General features: G+C 43.7%; 8 protein-coding genes across 8 annotated transcripts; 4 read left to right on the top strand and 4 right to left on the bottom strand.

Annotated features, from left to right (window-relative positions):
* Positions 1–142: 142 nt before the first annotated feature.
* LOC135437447 (caspase-like) lies at positions 143–963 on the bottom strand. Its single transcript, XM_064695374.1, has one exon. The coding sequence runs from the start codon at positions 959–961 to the stop codon at positions 143–145; it is 819 nt and encodes a 272-aa protein (XP_064551444.1). The 5' UTR covers positions 962–963.
* A 327-nt stretch (positions 964–1,290) lies between these two features.
* On the top strand, positions 1,291–3,511 carry gkt (glaikit). The gene is made up of 5 exons (XM_064695349.1): positions 1,291–1,454; positions 1,522–2,101; positions 2,195–2,584; positions 2,637–3,234; positions 3,304–3,511. The coding sequence occupies exons 1-5, from the start codon at positions 1,379–1,381 to the stop codon at positions 3,433–3,435; spliced, it is 1,776 nt and encodes a 591-aa protein (XP_064551419.1). The 5' UTR covers positions 1,291–1,378; the 3' UTR covers positions 3,436–3,511.
* Positions 3,512–3,915: 404 nt separating this feature from the next.
* On the top strand, positions 3,916–11,303 carry capt (adenylyl cyclase-associated protein 1). Its single transcript, XM_064695346.1, has 5 exons — positions 3,916–4,041; positions 9,207–9,555; positions 9,613–10,160; positions 10,221–10,738; positions 10,808–11,303. The coding sequence occupies exons 2-5, from the start codon at positions 9,437–9,439 to the stop codon at positions 10,889–10,891; spliced, it is 1,269 nt and encodes a 422-aa protein (XP_064551416.1). The 5' UTR covers positions 3,916–4,041; positions 9,207–9,436; the 3' UTR covers positions 10,892–11,303.
* On the top strand, positions 5,528–7,767 carry LOC135437424 (sperm equatorial segment protein 1-like). Its single transcript, XM_064695347.1, has 2 exons — positions 5,528–6,438; positions 7,226–7,767. The coding sequence occupies exons 1-2, from the start codon at positions 6,204–6,206 to the stop codon at positions 7,729–7,731; spliced, it is 741 nt and encodes a 246-aa protein (XP_064551417.1). The 5' UTR covers positions 5,528–6,203; the 3' UTR covers positions 7,732–7,767.
* Positions 11,304–11,394: 91 nt separating the features above from the next.
* Vps29 (vacuolar protein sorting 29) lies at positions 11,395–12,242 on the bottom strand. Its single transcript, XM_064695348.1, has one exon. It carries the CDS (start codon positions 12,128–12,130, stop codon positions 11,582–11,584), a length of 549 nt encoding a protein of 182 aa, XP_064551418.1. The 5' UTR covers positions 12,131–12,242; the 3' UTR covers positions 11,395–11,581.
* Positions 12,243–12,628: 386 nt separating this feature from the next.
* On the top strand, positions 12,629–13,861 carry Tfb4 (transcription factor B4). Its single transcript, XM_064695360.1, has 5 exons — positions 12,629–12,662; positions 12,717–12,897; positions 12,951–13,146; positions 13,215–13,633; positions 13,697–13,861. The coding sequence occupies exons 1-5, from the start codon at positions 12,629–12,631 to the stop codon at positions 13,767–13,769; spliced, it is 903 nt and encodes a 300-aa protein (XP_064551430.1). The 3' UTR covers positions 13,770–13,861.
* A 331-nt stretch (positions 13,862–14,192) lies between these two features.
* Positions 14,193–15,995, bottom strand: l(2)10685 (5-methylcytosine rRNA methyltransferase l(2)10685). The gene has a single exon (XM_064695366.1). It carries the CDS (start codon positions 15,813–15,815, stop codon positions 14,280–14,282), a length of 1,536 nt encoding a protein of 511 aa, XP_064551436.1. The 5' UTR covers positions 15,816–15,995; the 3' UTR covers positions 14,193–14,279.
* Positions 15,996–16,357: 362 nt separating this feature from the next.
* LOC135437440 (sialin-like) lies at positions 16,358–18,238 on the bottom strand. Its single transcript, XM_064695365.1, has 5 exons — positions 18,112–18,238; positions 17,859–18,061; positions 17,022–17,802; positions 16,669–16,955; positions 16,358–16,609 (listed from the first exon to the last, which is right to left on the bottom strand). The coding sequence occupies exons 1-5, from the start codon at positions 18,146–18,148 to the stop codon at positions 16,493–16,495; spliced, it is 1,425 nt and encodes a 474-aa protein (XP_064551435.1). The 5' UTR covers positions 18,149–18,238; the 3' UTR covers positions 16,358–16,492.
* Positions 18,239–18,446: the final 208 nt, after the last annotated feature.

The following is an 18,446-nucleotide window of genomic DNA, read 5'->3' as shown; positions in this document are numbered from 1 at the left end:
TATTTCCTTATATATAGTTAGAAATTTCTATAAATATACAGTTTTTTTTTTTATTAAATTAAATAGTACATTGTCGTAATATTAATTTTTCTTGATTTCCTCATATTAATTTAAATTTTATATATTAAATCAACGAATATTTTTATTTATTTTTAAAATAGTCATTTGACGTATCGTCATTTGACGTATCGTTTTTATCGCGAAAAAACAGTATGCGGGTTAACGTCGACATTGTGCTGCTGATTTGTTTTCTCCCATCCAGTCTGGGGTTAAATTCATCAAAAGACTCATAGTTGACGGCAACACGCTGGGCAACAAATGTCATTTGTGTCAATACATCCCGTGTCTTGCCAAAGGAATCAAGCTCTTTACACAAGCTCTGTATAAACCAGCTGCCCTCCACAGTATTGCGCCAGGAGCAGTAACCAGGAATCGTGGAGGAGGCGATCAGAAAGTCGGCAGGAAGTGGTATTCTATAGCTAATAAAAGATTCGTTGTCACGTTCCGAGCTTTCGGGTCGATTGATGTGGCAGCCGGGGTCTCTCAAAACGCCTTGACAGGCTTGAATAATGAATAGTTTCGGTTTGCCCGCCAATGAGGGGCATCGCTCAGCCGTGAATGGACTCAAAATGCTCTCCACTGGGTATGCCTTGTCCTTGGCGTGTATGTAGTTCAATTTACCATGTGAGAGGATGGCTATTAAAATACAATCACAATCGGAATGGTCCCGACCACTGGCTTCCTTAATTATTTTCATAATCGGCTCGCTGCAAAGGTCCGTGTATTCCTTCACTTGAAAGCCCAATTGCTTGAGAGCTCTTCCAAGATTTTCGCTGTCCTTATGCGTGCCCTTGCGTAGCTTCAGGTGTGGATCTTCGAAATGCTCGTTATTGAAGATGAGTGCTATGCCACGATGTTTATGAGACATATTGTACTCCGGGTTCCTGCTTCGATCTGCCATCCTTGGACTTCTACTTTGGAATGCGACACTTATTTCAGTAACTGCCGTGGCCAAATATCGTAAGTAATCCATGAATAATAAATCCATGAACATATTAGATTGCTAATTAAAATCATCAATATTTATAAGTGCGGTTGAAATTTGTAGGAGTTAACATTTTAGCGGAAGTACATTTATGACTCACGGCGAAATAGTTTAAAAAGCGATATAGATTCTTTATTTCGAATGCAAATGCAGCAAACCTAATCAATTGTGGGTTGTGGCTTTTTGAATTTAATTAAATGGCGCCTTTTTATTTGCGTGAAGCATTAATCGATAACTCTCGATAACTTTCGATAGCACTAGACAACAACAGCAACAGCAGCTCCCGCTTTCGTTTGTTCATTTTTGTTAAATCAAATTAATTAATAAGGCAACATGCAAGAGTGTCCGTACGGCGAGAAATGTTACCGCAAAAATCCCATACACTTCGGGGAGTATTCACATGCGCATTGTACGTTAGAAAACAAATCCCATTTAATATGTTGCATTATTAATACTTTTTTTTGTATTTCAATTAGTGGATGCCATTTATGCCAAGGGTTTCAAGGCGGACAGCAATGAGTATGACATACCCGGCAAGTATTCCAGCGAGCTAATCAACATACAGCTGAAGCTTTTGGAGAAAGTATTCCCGCAGCTGGGCACAAAGGATGCCAAACCCAAGCCGGCAGCTGCCTCCAAGGCGGCGCCTGCTGCTCCCAAGCCGGCGGCGGTTACGACTGTGAAGCCAGCAAAAAAGGAGCCGCCAGCAGCTACAGCCATGGCCAGCACCAGTCGAGGCGTTGCCTCTGACCAGGCGAGCAGCAAGGACAGCTCGAATCTGGCTAAGAAACAAAGGCTTAACGAGCGCAACATACGCGACTACATTCCCGTTGTGGTGGAGAAGGGGCGCATGGCCAGGAAGCTGGAGCGTGCAGCGCCCTATAATATGTTCCTCACGGCCATCACCGACTCGAAGCCGACGCATCAGGAGCCGCTGAGCGTTACACTGCAGGAAATACTCGATGAAAGTCTGGGCGAGATTGAGTCCAGTGTCCAAATAAACTTTATGATAGACATTGGCTGGCTGCTGGGACATTATTACTTTGCGGGCATACTGTAAGCTGTGGCTGGTATTGTGGCAATCTTTAACCATACAATCTGGCGGAAAGCTAGCTCACTTATATTTAAATCCCTTCAATTCCTTCTCAGCGACAAACCCCTGCTGGTGCTGTACGGCGATGAATCTCCCGAGCTGCTGGGCATTGGCAAATTCAAGCCGCAGGTGACGGCCATTAAGGTCAATATGCCGACACCTTTTGCCACATCGCACACGAAAATGATGCTGCTTGGCTATGCGGATGGCTCGATGCGTGTTGTCATCTCCACGGCCAATTTGTACGAGGACGATTGGCACAATCGCACGCAGGGCTTGTGGATAAGTCCACTGTTGCCCGCATTGCCCGAGGGCGCAGACACGGCTGCCGGTGAAAGTCCAACGGGATTCAAGCAGGACCTCATGCTTTATCTGGTCGAGTACAAGGTGTCGCAGCTGCAGCCATGGATTGCGCGCATACGCAAAAGTGATTTCAGTGCCGTCAAGTGAGTACAATTCATGGAGACAATCAATATATGATCCGTCTGCTTTCCACAGCGTATTCTTTATTGGCTCCGTGCCAGGTGGTCACCGTGAGAGCGCTGTGCGTGGTCATCCCTGGGGCTGTGCCCGTCTGGGCTCGGTGCTCGCAAAGCATGCGGCGCCCGTGGATGATCGTATACCAGTTGTCTGTCAAAGCTCCAGCATTGGCAGCCTGGGCCCCAATGTGCAGGCCTGGATACAGCAGGATTTTGTCAACAATTTGCGCAAGGATTCAACGCCTGTGGGCAGGCTGCGTCAGCTGCCGCCCTTCAAGATGATCTATCCCAGTTTTGGCAACGTGTCACGCAGTCACGACGGCATGCTCGGCGGCGGCTGTCTGCCCTATGGCAAGAACACGAACGATAAGCAGCCCTGGCTCAAGGCGCATCTGCAGCAGTGGAAGTCCGGGGATCGGCATCGCTCGCAGGCCATGCCGCATATCAAAAGCTATACGCGTTTCAATTTAGAGGAGCAGTGCGTCTATTGGTTTGTGCTGACCTCGGCGAATCTATCGAAGGCTGCGTGGGGCTCCTTTAACAAAAATTCCAATATACAGCCGTGTCTGCGCATCGCCAACTACGAGGCGGGCGTCCTGTTCCTGCCCAGATTTGTGGTTCGTTAGATACTTTATAAACGTGCGTTGTCTTGCCTTTATATTGAATAACTCCTCCGCTTTTCGCAGACTGGCGAGGAGACTTTTCCTCTGGGCAATGCTCGTGATAGTGTGCCTGCCTTTCCCTTGCCCTATGATGTTCCTTTAACACCATACGGGCCCGATGATACGCCCTTCCTCATGGATTATCTGCATGGTTGAAGTTCCTTGCATATTCGTTACAAGTCACATAAATGTTACTACCACTAAGCATACAATAAATAGAGTATGAAGTCAATAGAGTTTCTTTTAGATTTAAAAAATGTAAAAAAACGCCAAATATATTTTGGAGTCCTATCGATAACATTACGATCGCAAAACATTATAGTAAAGTCAGTGTTCAAAAACATTTATATGTTATCGGCACTCCCTATTGGTGTTCTGTTATAACCATGTTATATATCTTATTAACTGTCAAAGACAGCGTTATCTTGGCAAAGAGCTACATTAGCCAACTTTTCAAAATAGTCCCATGAAATCGCCAATTTTATTATAAATAATTTCACTCTACTTAATTCCACATCAATAAAATCAAACTTCGTATTAAAAAAGTCCGATAAGAAATAACGGCTGTAGTTTTATCAACACTTTACTTTGATGTTAATAACATTACATGAAAATGTTAAATGTATTGCTGTTAAAAACATATGTAAGACAAACGAACGAGCGAAAAATTAGTCACTCGTCGTCGATTTTTCGCACACAACTGTTCTAAAGCAGCGGTAAATTGGTAATTAACAAATTCTTCGCTACTATTACAAATTTGTGGTAAGTGCAAATTACAAGAACTATAATATGTGGCTGTGTGTGTTTCTCTATCTATCTATGTGCTTTTCTTAATACAAAAAATGTGCGTAAAATACATTTAATTGCTAAAATTGTGAAGTGACAAACTCAGCGTAAAATTGCCGGCTGCATTGTAAGTTGGGTGGGTCTACAGTTCCTGCGGCCAGGCTGTCTGGAATATTAAAATGGCACGTATATGTATGTATATATATATATATTTATATATATGCATATGTGTGTGTGTGTGAGTGTGGGCGTGAAGTGGTTGAGGACAGGTGACAGCTGGGTTGCCAGTGGTCTCCGGCTAGCAGGCTATTTGGATATTGAGGCTATTTTTATGTGAATCATTTTTTGTTTGTTAAATTAAACACTCGCGCCCATACATGTGTAACGTACAATTGTGTGTGTGTGTGTGTGTGTGTATGAGCGTTTTGGTATATTTTTAATCATGATTTCATGTAGAATTTAATTTTACTTGCAAATTTATGTACATATAAAACCGTATATGCACTACTGCCAATGCGCAAAAGCAAATGTGCAGCATTTACGGTTCATAAAAAGTAGAGTTAACAGTGCATAGTTTTTTTTTTTTTAGAACTCCTCAGCTGTTTGCCGCCTTACTGTTATTGTTGTTGCTCTGACTCACACCCAGCTATAAAGTTTACGCAAGAGTGAACAAATGTGTGTATGCATGTATTCGTGTGAAATCAAAGATGGCCAAAAAGCACTATCAGCAGAAAAAAATATTAAGAAAAAACACTCATACATAGATAACACATACATATATTCCTCTTGCTGATGGCTGTTTTGCTTTGGCCATAGACACGCAGCAGGTTTAATTTCTAATTAATTGTTATATGAGACGCGCATCAACAGCGCGCATAACGGTTAAACAGCCACAGACATTTAATCTGCTGCGTGTACGTGTGTGTGTGTGTATGTGTGTGCGTGTACGTTTTGAATGCATTTGCCCGCAAAAGAACAACAGGCACAACACATTCACATCCTACAGCAACTCGTCTTTGCAGCGGAGCGAAAGTTGTTAGCACAACAAAACGGATTCTTACACTAATTGCCAAGATTTATTTGTAAGTTAATGCATTTAACAATAACAACAAGTCGCTCGTTTGGCCGGTGCAATAAACCCATTGTTGCTACAAAAACAAATGTGTGCACCGCTTTTGCGCACGCTCTCTCTCTCTCTCTCTTTCGCTCTCTCTCTTTTCTTTATCTCTGTTGACGCGCAAACTCTATTTTTGTTGTTGCCATGACCACCGTGAAGCTTTCTCCGCAGCAGCTTTATTTCAGCTGTTGACCCTGTGTACCCAAAGCAAAATTTTTATCTAAAATTGCAACTTGTTTTCAATGCACATTCAGTTGCACGCCCAAATTTGGAGAAGGAGTGCTGGCAAGCGGCTGCTAAAATAATCTGGAAAGTAGTATTAGGCTGCTTAACCTGACCTTAAGATAAATTTTGTGCTGTTAAACAAGTGTCCATCACAAGTTCCGCTGTCACCGCCCACTGGTTCGCGTCCTGTGCGTGCCCTTTTCGCAAGCTACGCTTATACGGCTGTTAATATGACCTTTACATTAACATTGCGCTGTTAACCGAAGTGCTGCCGTTCACTGATTCCGAGTCCTGTGCGTGCGCGTGTGCTGCCCTTATTTTAGGGTGTGTTCCGTACAGCAGCAGCTGTGGACCTTTGTGCGTGTATGTCTGTGTGCGTGCGTGTGTGTGTGACCCAGTTGAGTGCTAGCCGTGGCCTATAGCGCCCTGCCCAGGCCGTTTGCATTAAACATTGAAAAGTGCTTTAATTTGCTAATTTATTTATGTCAAAAGCGAAAAAAAAAAAATTGCGTTCAAGTGCGTGTGAAACGATTTACGTTATATGATATAGGGAGAGGAAGCTTAAGGAGTGGTTTTTTACAGCAACTTTCTTTTCCGTTTGCGGCTTTCGTCATACGCCTAACCAATTCTTGTATGGCTGCTTGACGTTGTTTTCCCTGTTGTTGCTGTCGTAAACGAGAATGAGTTAAAAGAGTAAAGACACGGAAATTGCATAATCTTAATGTGATACCCACCTCTAAATCGTTCATCTACTACTTTAAGTACGCCAAGAACCAACCAAACGCGAGCCGCAAAAATGTTCTCATGTTGTCGTGCAAATCCAAAAGCAGCCAAAAAGGACAAGGACAAGGACAATCAGAGTAAAATCGAAGCTGAAACAAACGAACCAGCGATTGAGGAGGAGCTCAAACCGAATGGCAATGTCTCAGTGCCAGAGCCTGAACCAGAACCAGCTCCAGTAGACAAAACCGAACCCGCACCCGAACCCGAACCGGAGCCAGCAGAGGCTGTTAATGTTGAGCCCCCAACTGGTATTCACAAAAATGACTTAACATATATCACTTAGTATTTAATATACACAACTAGAAATTGCGACTATAGTCCTCTGCCCCTGGGAGCTCTACCACACGCTGCGCTGTGTGTCTTTGCACTCCAGGCACAGGTCCCTGGAGCTTGGCTCCCAAAACCCCATGCAACAGCGTTTGCCAAGTGCCCAGGATCTGCGCCTCCTTTAACACTTTTATTATTTCGCCTTAGTAGCCACAGAGCACGACCTAGTTTAACCTTCAGTTAAAGTCACCAAGCTGCTTTCAAATATGTTTTCTATTTGTTTATCAGGGAATATAGTCGAATAGTTGAAATTGTCATCTGAATCTAAGTTTATGATAAGCTTGTAATCTAGTTTCTTAGAACCCTTGCAGTATAAGAATATATAGTTCTATTTATTATCTTGTTAAGCATTATATTTAGCTTAAATACTTATAATTGCAAGAAGAAGGAATAGGAATCTAATGTATCCATTGCTAGGTCCAATCCAGTCCCAAGAGCACTCGGATATCACAGCAAAGATATTTTAATATAAAGAAAACATATTATAGCTGAGCTCTACTATCTACATGCCACGTAAATTCTAGATTTAATATATATCTTAAGTATACTTACATTAGAATGTATAATATAATATGACAGATGGGTATACAAACTAGACAGAGAGAGGTTTAAAGGGTCTTCTAACACCCCGCAAGGTCTTAAGAGAAATGAAACATTTTTACATCAGCATTCGATTCAGTTCCCTGACCCTGTGTCGCATCTTCACAGCCCTTGACATAGAAGCCATCGACGCAGCAGACGTCTCGCCAACGCTACGTTCGACGCACTCATCCACATCCACAGCAGCGCCCGCATCGATGACCAGCGCCACGGAGGATGAGCCGGCACCGCAGCAGCAGCAGGAGGCGTTGCCGCCGGCAGCCCATGCGCCGCCCACAAGGAGCTGCCTCTCGCGGCACAATTCAACGCATCATTCGATCAAGAAGAAGGTGAACATTAGCACACGGGCCGAGATCATTGAGCCGCTGCTGCTGCTGGCCAATCACAATAACAACAACAGCTCGCTGGCGGATGACGATGAGGTCTTCTCGGACTCGCTGCCGCCGCCCAAGCGGGAGAGCATGTGCGCGCCGTACATTGAGGGTGAACAGCTGCCGGCCGGAACCCTGGCTCTGGCCCACGGACTGCCCGCCTGGTTTGACGACGAGCGACTCAATGAGATGTACGCGTTCTCTTTCGTTAAAACCCGAAAAAAAAATTCCCAACCAGTTTAAAAACTCTCTCTTCTCTCTCTCTCTCTATTGTTGTTGTCTCTCGTTGTTGTTTGTTGTGTACGCATGCAGCGGCTGCATCGAGCCACCCGTCACGCCCGTCGGACGCGATGAGCTGGAGCTGAAACGTCAGCGTCTCTACACGGAGCTGCTGCGCGCCGCACACGCCGCCGTGGAGCACAGCGTGGCCGTGCGTGGTATGAATGAACACACAATCCAAAACCGAATTTGTCCTGTCTTTGGTCAACTCTCGTTCGCATTGCATGCCGCGTTTTATCGATAACAAGTTTTGTTTTACCTATCGAATCGAATATTTCGAATTTGTTTTGAAGAGCCGTCATCCATCATATTCGTATAAACATATTTGTTGTATATTGTTTTTTGTAAGATTTAACATTTAACTTCGAATTGCTAAGAAATTCACTCTTTCAAAATGTTCTTAGATTTTTTTTCCATACATTCGATAACTTTTCTCTATTCCAAAAGAGCCGAATTCCTCTTCGAATTCCTATGAAATTAATTTTTTCACTTCTTAAATAACTAGTTTTACTAAATAACATAATTCTTGAGTATATTTCGAAAGCCTTTCACTAAGAAAGAATTCCCAAGAAATTCACACTTTCAAAATGTTCTTACGTTTTTTTTTCCATCTAATCGATCATTTTTCTCTATTCCAAAGAGCTTATCTCTTCGAATTCCCAAGAAATTATTAGTTCACTTCTTTAAACACAAGTTTAACTAAATAACATTAAATTTGGATGTATTTCGAAAGCCTTTCACTAAGAATTCCTCAGAAATTCACTCAATCAATTATTCTAATGCTAGCTTATCTATATAAATCCTTTTCCTATGATAAAATATATCAAAGCACTCTATTTTTTTATTTTTTTTTAAACAAGAAACCATTTGATAAATGCATATTTCAAATGCTTGGGAACTGTTTGGTATTCAAAATATATTACAGCTATAAATGAAATGATATTCAAATCTAAGCTGGCGTTCCCTTGTTTATTGTGCAGGCCATCAGTTTGTTTGGATTTGAGAAATAAATGTATATAGCTATATATTTTATCTCACTTTTATTTGTACATAAAACATGCACAACTTAAATAAATATTTTTTAATGTTTTAGTCACGCCGAGATTTCTTCTCATCATCATCAGCATCAACAACATCAGCTTTTTTTTTGTGTCGTTTCGCAATCTTTAAAGTCGTTTCCAGTGATTCATGCATTTTTTTTTGCATACCCTGCGATGACATCAATTACAACAATTTATTTAGTTTTTTTTTTATAGATTTTTTTTACTGGGTGTGCATTTTTTATTTCGCATCTCTATTAAATGTGCTGTATATATAAATATATACATACATATTGTTTTACGCTTAAATTTTTTTACGCACATATTTTGAACTGAAGCAAAAGCACAAATTGCCTATGCCAGATGTGAACTAAAATTGATTTTTGGCTGCCTTCACAGATATTAACCAGTCGGAATCAAAGCCCACGGCTGCCGTTGAGCATTTGGAAAGGATTTGTGAACGCCTGGAAACGCTAGTAGATCGCCTGGAGCATACGCTTATAGCGCCGCAGCCAGCTGAGGCATACACAAAGTCAGAGCCAGAGCCCGCACCACCCGCACCACCCACACCACCTTTACCAAGCCAAACAGCATCAGTTGCAACTGCATCAGCGCCCAGCAGCAATAGAATGAGTGTCGCCGGCTTTGAGGATATTATGGCCGGGCCGCTGAGCCAGTATCTGGCGCTGTCGGCCAAAATTGGCGGCGATGTGGCCCAGCATGCCCAGTTCGTCAAGGCAGCCTTCGAGTAAGTAGCAACTGCTTCCATTTCCACGTGTCGTTATTCACGTCTTGAATTTTTTAGCGCCCAATTGCGTTACGTGACGCTGGCCACGCAGATCGCGCAGCCGGCTCAGCCCAAGCAAGTGGAACTGTTGCAGCCAACATCGACGCAAATCAGCGCCATTCAGGATTTCCGTGAGAAGCATCGCTCGTCCGCTTTCTTCAATCATTTGTCGGCCATCAGTGAAAGTATACCCGCCCTGGGCTGGGTGTGTGTATCGCCGACACCCGGACCGCACGTCAAGGAGATGAACGATGCGGGCCAGTTCTATACGAATCGTGTGCTCAAGGAGTGGAAGGAGAAGGACTCCAAGCACGTGGAATGGGCACGCGCCTGGATCCAAACGCTAACCGAACTACAGGCATACATTAAGCAGTATCATACCACGGGCCTTGTTTGGTCTGGCAAGGGCGCGGCACCAGCCGGTAAAGCTCCACCACCGCCACCACCTGGCGGTATGCCACCACCACCACCGCCACTAGATCTGAGTGCTCTGAAGCTGGACAGCTCAGCCGATGAGCGCAGCGCGCTCTTTGCGCAAATCAATCAGGGCGCCGACATTACCAAGAGTAGGCCCAACAATTGATGATCCCTTTAAAAAGCCAAAATTAACCTCCTTGTGCTTACAGATTTGAAGAAGGTAACCGGCGACATGCAAACCCACAAGAATCCATCGTTGCGCACTGGCCCCGCGCCCTTCAAGACACCCGCCGGCAGCAGCGGAAGCACAGGTGGTCGTGCCAATGCGCCCGCCAAGGAGCCCGTCTTTACGCTAGATGGCAAAAAGTGGCTAATTGAGTATCAGAAGAACAATACGGGCTTGCGTGTGGAGAATGCCGAGCTGAGCAATGTGGTGTATATGTACCGCTGCGAGGGCTCCACTCTCACCGTCAGGGGCAAGGTGAACAACATTGTGATGGATTCGTGTAAAAAATGTTCGCTGCTGTTCGATTCGGTTTTGTCCTCCATTGAGTTTGTCAACTGCCAGAACATTCAGATGCAGGTGTTGGGCTCGGTGCCAACTATTTCCATTGACAAGAGCGAGGGCTGTCAAATGTATTTGTCCAAGGATTCGTTGGGCGTGGAAATCATCAGCTCCAAGTCATCGGAGATGAATGTGCTCCTGCCAGAGGAGAATGGTGACTATGTAAGTGGGAGGAAATGCAGCTCATATTTGGAATTATTTTTAAATAAATATTTATAATTCATTTTGTAGGTCGAACTGGCTTTGCCGGAGCAATACAAGACCTTCATCAATGGCAAATCCCTCAAGACTGTGTGCTTGGACAGCCTGGGTTAATGCCGGCGTCTCATCGGGAATCCCAAGGGCGTCGTTGATTGCTTTTGAAAGAAAAAATAGAAACATAACAAAAAATATCCACCCCAAAAGCAGACCGCATTCAACTAATTGAACTGGTTGCAGCAAAGCTAAAATAATCTAATTTTAAGCGCAGAGTTTTCGTGTTTATGTGTATTTATCATTTTTGTAATGTACGAGAATTTAGAAAATGGTTGCCAAATTTCTGCTGCGTGCGCTTGGGGAAAAAGTATTCACATCATTTTTGCATGAAAACAAAAAACAAGAGCAAAACATATATACATATATATTTATTTGATAATGCAAGAAGCAATGCAACGTGACCCGAACGAGAATCCAATTTGTATTAATATATATAAAATTAATGAAAATAATGCACGAAACTTTGTCAACATTTTAAGCAGACTTTTCATTCAATTAAAAATAACTTTTGCACGCATCTGCATGTAAGCGCATCCGGAGATGATCAGAATAAAAGCAAGTACTCTTTTATATTCTATTTAAATAAAATTTAAACATTTTTTTATTAAATAAAAAAAGGAAACGTGTTTAATTTATACATTATTTATATATATATATATATTCAATTTTCCGTAATTATGCCAAGATCAAGACAGATCGGATCAGTGCGTGCAGAAGCGTGAGGAGGAATGAATTGCGGCTAATACTTGGTTATATCTTCTTGTACTCGATGCGCTCCACCTTGACCTCGTCGCCAATCAGTTGGTACACATAGGTGACCACCGTTGTGCTCTGTATATCCATCAGCACAAATGAGGGCACCACATTTGTGTCCAGAGGATTGAAGGCGCCCGTCGCCGAGCCCGGATTTATGTAGAATTTATTGCCATGCTCGTACGCCTCAAACTTGTACGTATGCCCCGTTATTAGTATATCCACATCCAGCTGGCGTTGGATAAGTGCCAAAGCCTCCGGATCACCACGCGGCACCACTTGGTGACCATGGCACAGGCCAATCCGGAACTGTCCCACTGTCACAACCTTTTGCTCCGGATAGCTGAGATTCTCATCGAAATCGCCGCGTACTATGTGCACGTCGTTGGCCAGCGATTTGAGATAATCATACGATTCCTTGGTGCAGATGTTTCCGGTGGCCAATATATGATGTATCCGACCGGGCACAAGCAGCTTTTTAAACTTTGCCGGCAGACTACTGCAACGGTGTGGTATATGCAAGTCACCAAGTACTAGAACGAGCATTTTATAGCTGTGTTATGTTTTCTATTTTTAAGCCCGGATGTGCTACGTATTTAATGCGTTTTTTATCAACAAAAGCTGGTGAAACGCCCAGTAAAATTTTAGAGCTGAGAAGAACAGCTGTTTTTTATGCACGCGTTTCCAGTTGAATGGCAGAAGCAAATTCGAAGCAGTGGCAACCCTGGCACGAGCGAAACGAATAATGCATGGGGTAACGATCTGCAATACACGCAATTGATATTAAATGACGTCACATTTAGAAAATATCCAATCGCATTCTCAATATAAAAGCAACTTGGAGTTTATAAAATATCATAAATTAAAAAAGAAGGATAATATGTTGTTGTTAATAACTGGTGCAATTAAAAGTTTTTTATCCGCAGCTCTGAGTACTCTGTGAGTTTGTGACGTCATATATTGTAAGCAGCTTGTATTGCGAACTCTTGCGCAACCTTGCAAACTGATAGCAACATTGACACAGCGCTTTATTTTGCCGGCAAAATGGAGGCAACGGAGATAGCAGCAAATAAAGAAGGTATTTATCAAAGTTAAACTTAATTTAAATTAATCTAATATTGTACACTTTTAGCTGAGGCAAGTATTGATCTGTTGGCAATTGTGCTGGACACGAATCCGTCACAGCAGATTGTGCGCCAAAATCCACAAAATCTGACACAAATTCTGGAGGCCGTCATCGCCTTTGGCAATGCGCATCTTATGCAAAAGGCCCAAAACAAATTGGCCGTAATATCCTGTTCACATCATGCCACGTAAGTGTAATGCAGGAGTAATAGTAAGTGAAATAATTATAGCGGCTTTCTAGCGACTTTCTGTACCCCCTGCCTGGGCGGCAAGTGGAGCTGCGTCAGATTGATGGCCAATATGAGGCGTTCAGCTTGGTTGAGAAGACCGTGAAGCAACAATTGGGCAGCATACTAATGAATGCGCCACGCCTGAGCGCATCCTGCGAGAGTTTACTGGCTGGCAGCATGTCCATGGCCCTTTGCTACATATCCCGCGTATGTTAACAACTCCAACTTAATTTTTCTTAATTACTTTTGTTTAATAATTATTTGTGCTCTTGCAGCTGCAACGCAATGTCGCCGCTGGCGTTAAGATGCACTCACGCATTCTGGTGCTCACGGGCAGCAATGAGTGCGCCTCCCAGTATATGACCTATATGAACGTGTTCTTTACGGCCCAGAAGCTGGGCATTGTCATCGACACTTGCGCATTGGACAAGACACTCAGTCTGCTGCAGCAGGGCTGTGACATAACGAATGGCCAGTTCCTCAAGGTAACCCAGCTGGATGGTCTGCTACAGTATTTGCTATGGGTATTCTTGCCATCGCCCCAAATGCGTCACAAATTGGTGCTCCCACCGACCCCAAAGGTTGACTATCGCGCCTCGTGTTTCTGCCATCGCGAGCTCATCGACATCGGCTACGTTTGCTCCGTCTGCCTGTCCGTATTCTGTAAATATAGTCCCATCTGCACCACATGCCAGTAAGTGGAAATTTCAACAACCGCCAGTCACAACCATTAAATATATAATGAAAATGCTTGCAGCACCATCTTTAAGATGCCTGGACCACTGCCCGTTAAGCCCAAGAAGAAAAAGAAGACTGAGAAACAAATGTGAGCGAACATTTTAGTTCTTTTATTATTTCACGCTGCTCGGGCTCAAAACTTTTTATGTAAATGTCGAATTAATACAGATATATGATATATGAATTAGTATAAGCTTCTATTACCCGGCGTTGACCAGGTGTCTGTGTCTAGCAGGCAGAAAGAGTCTTCTCCGATCCCTCAAAGAGCTGATTCGATCTAGCCATGTCCGTCTGTGTGAGCGCGTCTCTCTGGGAAACTTCATGAGCTAGAGCCTTGAGATTTGAAAGATATTCTCCTTTTTAAACGCGTTAATCATTATAGAAAGTTGCAAGAGCTAGGAAACCAAGCTCGTTGTGTATCTTCTCCTATAATATATACCGATAAAGAAAATTATGTGATACCTTCTCATCTTCTGCACAAAATAGTTCCTTCCCTTTTGAGGAGAAAACTCGTATTTGTAACAAATATTCAATTTTTCCTTTAATGATATACATTATATAATTTGGTATCACCTAAAAGTTTAATATTGTGCCCGAACGCTTCAAGTGTTTCGGGTTATTTTACTGAAATACATTGGCCCAAAATTGGCGGGCAAATAGGGCAAAACCATTTGGCCATATTTCAAGCCCTTGGGCTGCTCGAATCTGTAGATGTCGCTAAAGAGTGCTGTGTGCTGGCTGAGATCCCGGATGCGAGCGGTAATGCCATGCTCGGTGAAGACCTTTTGCAGCGCCATGTGGACGACGCCATCGTTTTGCACCGGCGACAGCGAGCACGTGGAATAGACAAGACTGCCGCCCGGTTTGAGCAGGCGCAAGCAATTGGCCAAGATGCCCGCCTGCAGTTCGGGTATGCGGAGGCGTTCCTTAATCCGTGTCGGCTTGAAGATGTTGTTGTCCTGATGCATTAGCACATGCCTGTCCGTGGTGCAGGGCACATCCACCAGTATCTTGTCATAGCTGCCATACTCATCCAGATTGCGTGCATCGCTCTGGCTGAAGATCAGGCGTTTGCCCGCCCAGCGTTGTTTGTAGTCGAACAGGTACTCCTGCATGACGCGTCTCAGCTTGTTTAGCCGCGACTCCTGCACATCGTTGCACACCAGCTGATCCAGGTGGAGGGTTTGCAGCATCAGCAGCGATTTGCCCCCGGGCGCTGCACAGGCATCGAGCACCCGCTCGCCGGGCTGCACTTGCAGGAACAGCGGCGGCAACACCGAGGCGCCATCCATCAGAAAATGTGAGAGGACACCGGTTAGACACTGACGCGGAGCCTTGAACTCGGCACAGTTGCCCATCTCATAGGTGTAGATGGCCAAGTGTTCCGGATATTGGAAATTGGCCTCGGGTTCAATAATCAGCGGAAAGTCTGTGCTAGTTTGATAATATTTATAATGTTCCGATTCGGCGACCCAATCCTCCATGCCCTTGATGGTGCTGGCGGGCACATACTCGTACAGGCCGCCTGTGCCAAATTGTGGATCCACCAAACGACTCGCATCCAATTGAACATCCTGCTCCAAAGCTCTGGTCAAGCTTTGCTTGAACTCCGCCTGCTTGCTCCTGCTTCCCGCCTGCTCCTCCTGCTCGTTGTTGTTGCTGTTGTTGTTCTTCTCATAGTTGAGCTGCTGTGGCGGCACATGTCCATCCTCTGCGGCACTGGGATATATGGCCGCGACCTCGCGTTCCTGCTGCTTGCGCAGCAGCGCACCGAGTTTATCGTCGATTTCGTAATGAGCACGCGTTTTCTGGCGCTGCAGACTGGGCTCTGCGCCGCCCTCTTCGCGTTCCCGTGCCAGCTGTATAAGGGATTTGATGTTTATGGCACCGTCCAGCTCCAGCATGCTGCATGTTTGCTCTGTGTCACCGAAATTGTTCACCATGGCAACATATTTGTGCTCCGTTAGCAAAGCGGCACGCATATTTTTCCATCGTCCGCCATAGACGGAGCCGTAGAAATCGTCAAAGCTTTCCAGTGCGCGATCGCAGTTGTTCTTCTTATGCTGCAGCACATTCCAGCGCCGTTTGCCGCTCTTCCAGCGCCTTTGCAGCATGCAAATGTTGCGTATTTTCAACATTTTGCGGAGCCGGCGGCAGTTTTACTTGGAGCGACGGGCACCAGAGTTGTGGCTGCACCAAAAGCCACAAATTATTAATATTTATTTGTTTTTCTATTTTTCTTTTATTTCTGCCTATGGTTTTAATCAAACATAATGGAAAGTTAATCTACATTTTGGCTTAGTTTTGTGCGTAAACTAAGTAATTTAATTTAATTTGATTGCTATTATCGTGAACAAAAGTCAAATGTTATCGATAACGTCTGAATGAACGGCCAGCAGTTGCTTTAATCGAATTTAAATTTTCGTTCAATAAAATAGTTCATTCCGTTCAAGTTCAATAGTTCATTTCGTTCAAGTTTAATTTCTTGCATCACAATGAACTAGTAAATCGCAACAGCTAGCTACTGTTAGGCCACAGTAGCTCGCTGTTATGCTTATGTTATCAACTTTTTTTGACGTAAGTAGCCGTTAAACTCAAATTCAAAATGCACATTGCATTTTAGTTTTAAAATGCCGTTTTGATTTTTACATAATACAATTTACATTTTTATTTCCTTAACATACTTATCCATAAATATAACCCATATTAAAACTATCTTTTTCAACAATCAACACGTAAAGAAGTAAGGCTCGAAAAAGCCCATGCAAGCGATTAAAATATGGTTTTTACAAGCTAAAAGCTGCGATATCTTGAACTATCCATCATTCCACGGTTGCGGTACACCCTTACCAAATAGGGTGAAGACTATAAATTCTATTAGGTGCGCAACAACCGTGCCAATAAAGATTATACGCCATGCTCCAATCGTTTGCTATTGAAGAAGACAATAATCAAACAATTATTTTGGAACTCTCTCGATATATCACTCACATTTCCTTCAGTGATAAATCCAACCAATTGGGGCACAATGATGCCCGGCAAAGTGGCAACAGTATTTGTCAAAGCCATTAAAGTGCCAGCAAAATTCGGGGATATGTCCATGTGATTGGATAGGAAGCCACAAAACATGGCGCCCATGCTGATAATACCTAGACACATAATACCCACGGCCACATAATGCAGACATCCAATGAAACACAAACCAACCAGACAGGCAGCTGGTATAATGGAACAGAAGGCCGTCGCGATTTTTCGGGCAGTTGTTCTATTGATTTTCTCTAAAAAGTAGATAGAAACATATATTATGATTTGTCAGATCTGTAACTAGTCTAGCCCATACTTACCGCGATTTTGTAGTGTATCCAAAATTTTGCTCAGAATAACGCTGAATATCATCATGGGTATATAGGGCAGGGCGCTGTAGATTGCATTTTTGGATACATTGAACTTGAGCACATGCTTCATATAGAACGGTATCTCGATGAGGAACATGTACCAGCCGACATTGCTGCAGGTGTGCGCAATGAGTAGGGCCCAGAATGGACACGATTTGAAGATCTTGCACCAGGGCATCTTTTTTGCCTCCCCTTTGTCACCGCCCGTGCCCAATGAGCTATTTATCATATCACGCTCCTTGGCGGTCATTAGTTTCTGCTTGTTGGGATTATCCTGCACCAAGATTATCCACAAGATCATCCAAATGCAGCTCAGTCCGCCCATCACATAGAACACCGATTCCCAGCCTAGCTTAGCGGCCAAAACTCCGGACATCATTATCGATACAGCCGTGCCCGCCGATGTGCCCACATAGATGAGCGAGGTGATCAGCAGGCGCTCAGCTTGCGGCGCCCAGCTGGCGATCATGATATGCATCGCCGGAAACGAGGCGCCGCCGCCGATGCCCTCAATGACGCGCATACAAATCAGTCCGCCGTAATGCAGCTTGGTCAAGATCGGCGTGAGCAGCGTGCAAATAATATTGGCAGCCACCGAAAAGAAAAATACCCATTTGGCCGACAACAACTCGGCAATCCGGGCCAAGGGTATCTGCGAGACCATATAGCCCCAGAAATAGCAGCTCAACAGGGTGCCCTGCAGCGGCTCGCTCCACGTGAACGGCCCGTCCTGAAAGGAGACAGTATATAGAACTATATGAGAGTTAAATCTATATCAGTCCATACCTCATTGGAACCACCTTGAGACATGCCATCCGGCGGCTTGCACTCTTCCTGCTTCGAGTCAGTTTTATTTGTCTTGTCCCCTCCGTGGGCCGTGTGATTGAGCATGGCCACCATGGTGACGCTGAGATTCACCTTCAGGCCATAGACAATGGCCATGCCGATATTTGCCAGGAATGCGAATACATAGCGTGCCGGAAAACATCCTATTTATCGTTTCAGATATGTTTCTTTATGGCTCTCGAATACAACTTACTTTTCAATAGGTTTTCCTTAGCGGGCGCATCGGACATTCTATTTCAAGATTTTTGTTTATATTTTTTTTTATTTAATTTTTTTTTAATTACTTTAAAACATGTGTCCAACTATCCACTAAGAAGAAACTCGCAAATAGTTGGCTCGTCAATAAACTAAAAATTAATGTTTATTTTCTTTTTTTTTTTTTTAATAATTAGTTGTGTTTATGTTTTCCCTCATTATTTTTGACAGTAGTTCGTTTTCGAAAAGACTTGCTCAGTTCGCTTGAGATTTTTTTAAAGAAAACCAACCTTTGAATTAAATCTGAAAACCTTCTAATATTTTGAACCAATC

Source organism: Drosophila montana, unplaced genomic scaffold (assembly GCF_035044405.1).
Source record: "Drosophila montana isolate Dmon_TW-CO22-7 unplaced genomic scaffold, ASM3504440v1 contig_3747_1, whole genome shotgun sequence".
Classification (NCBI taxonomy): Eukaryota; Metazoa; Arthropoda; class Insecta; order Diptera; family Drosophilidae; genus Drosophila; species Drosophila montana.
The sequence above is the reverse complement of the archived record's forward strand: the minus strand, read 5'-3'. Positions and strand labels throughout refer to the sequence as shown.

Excerpts from the sequence above, each read along its gene's own strand:
- LOC135437424 (XM_064695347.1), top strand. The coding sequence starts at position 6,204 with ATGTTCTCATGTTGTCGTGCAAATCCAAAAGCAGCCAAAAAGGACAAG. Across the intron at positions 6,439-7,225 it reads TAATGTTGAGCCCCCAACTG|CCCTTGACATAGAAGCCATC; the intron begins GTATTCACAAAA and ends GCATCTTCACAG.
- Tfb4 (XM_064695360.1), top strand. The coding sequence starts at position 12,629 with ATGGAGGCAACGGAGATAGCAGCAAATAAAGAAG. Across the intron at positions 12,898-12,950 it reads TCCTGTTCACATCATGCCAC|CGACTTTCTGTACCCCCTGC; the intron begins GTAAGTGTAATG and ends GCGGCTTTCTAG. Across the intron at positions 13,634-13,696 it reads CCCATCTGCACCACATGCCA|CACCATCTTTAAGATGCCTG; the intron begins GTAAGTGGAAAT and ends AAATGCTTGCAG.
- LOC135437440 (XM_064695365.1), bottom strand. The coding sequence starts at position 18,148 with ATGTCCGATGCGCCCGCTAAGGAAAACCTATTGAAAA. Across the intron at positions 18,062-18,111 it reads TAAGGAAAACCTATTGAAAA|GATGTTTTCCGGCACGCTAT; the intron begins GTAAGTTGTATT and ends AACGATAAATAG. Across the intron at positions 17,803-17,858 it reads CTCAAGGTGGTTCCAATGAG|GACGGGCCGTTCACGTGGAG; the intron begins GTATGGACTGAT and ends GTCTCCTTTCAG.
- LOC135437447 (XM_064695374.1), bottom strand. The coding sequence starts at position 961 with ATGGCAGATCGAAGCAGGAACCCGGAGTACAATATGTCTCATAAACAT.
- gkt (XM_064695349.1), top strand. The coding sequence starts at position 1,379 with ATGCAAGAGTGTCCGTACGGCGAGAAATGTTACCGCAAAAATCCCATA. Across the intron at positions 1,455-1,521 it reads GGAGTATTCACATGCGCATT|TGGATGCCATTTATGCCAAG; the intron begins GTACGTTAGAAA and ends TATTTCAATTAG. Across the intron at positions 2,102-2,194 it reads TATTACTTTGCGGGCATACT|CGACAAACCCCTGCTGGTGC; the intron begins GTAAGCTGTGGC and ends ATTCCTTCTCAG.
- capt (XM_064695346.1), top strand. The coding sequence starts at position 9,437 with ATGAGTGTCGCCGGCTTTGAGGATATTATGGCCGGGCCGCTGAGCCAG. Across the intron at positions 9,556-9,612 it reads TTCGTCAAGGCAGCCTTCGA|CGCCCAATTGCGTTACGTGA; the intron begins GTAAGTAGCAAC and ends TGAATTTTTTAG. Across the intron at positions 10,739-10,807 it reads CAGAGGAGAATGGTGACTAT|GTCGAACTGGCTTTGCCGGA; the intron begins GTAAGTGGGAGG and ends TTCATTTTGTAG.
- Vps29 (XM_064695348.1), bottom strand. The coding sequence starts at position 12,130 with ATGCTCGTTCTAGTACTTGGTGACTTGCATATACCACACCGTTGCAGT.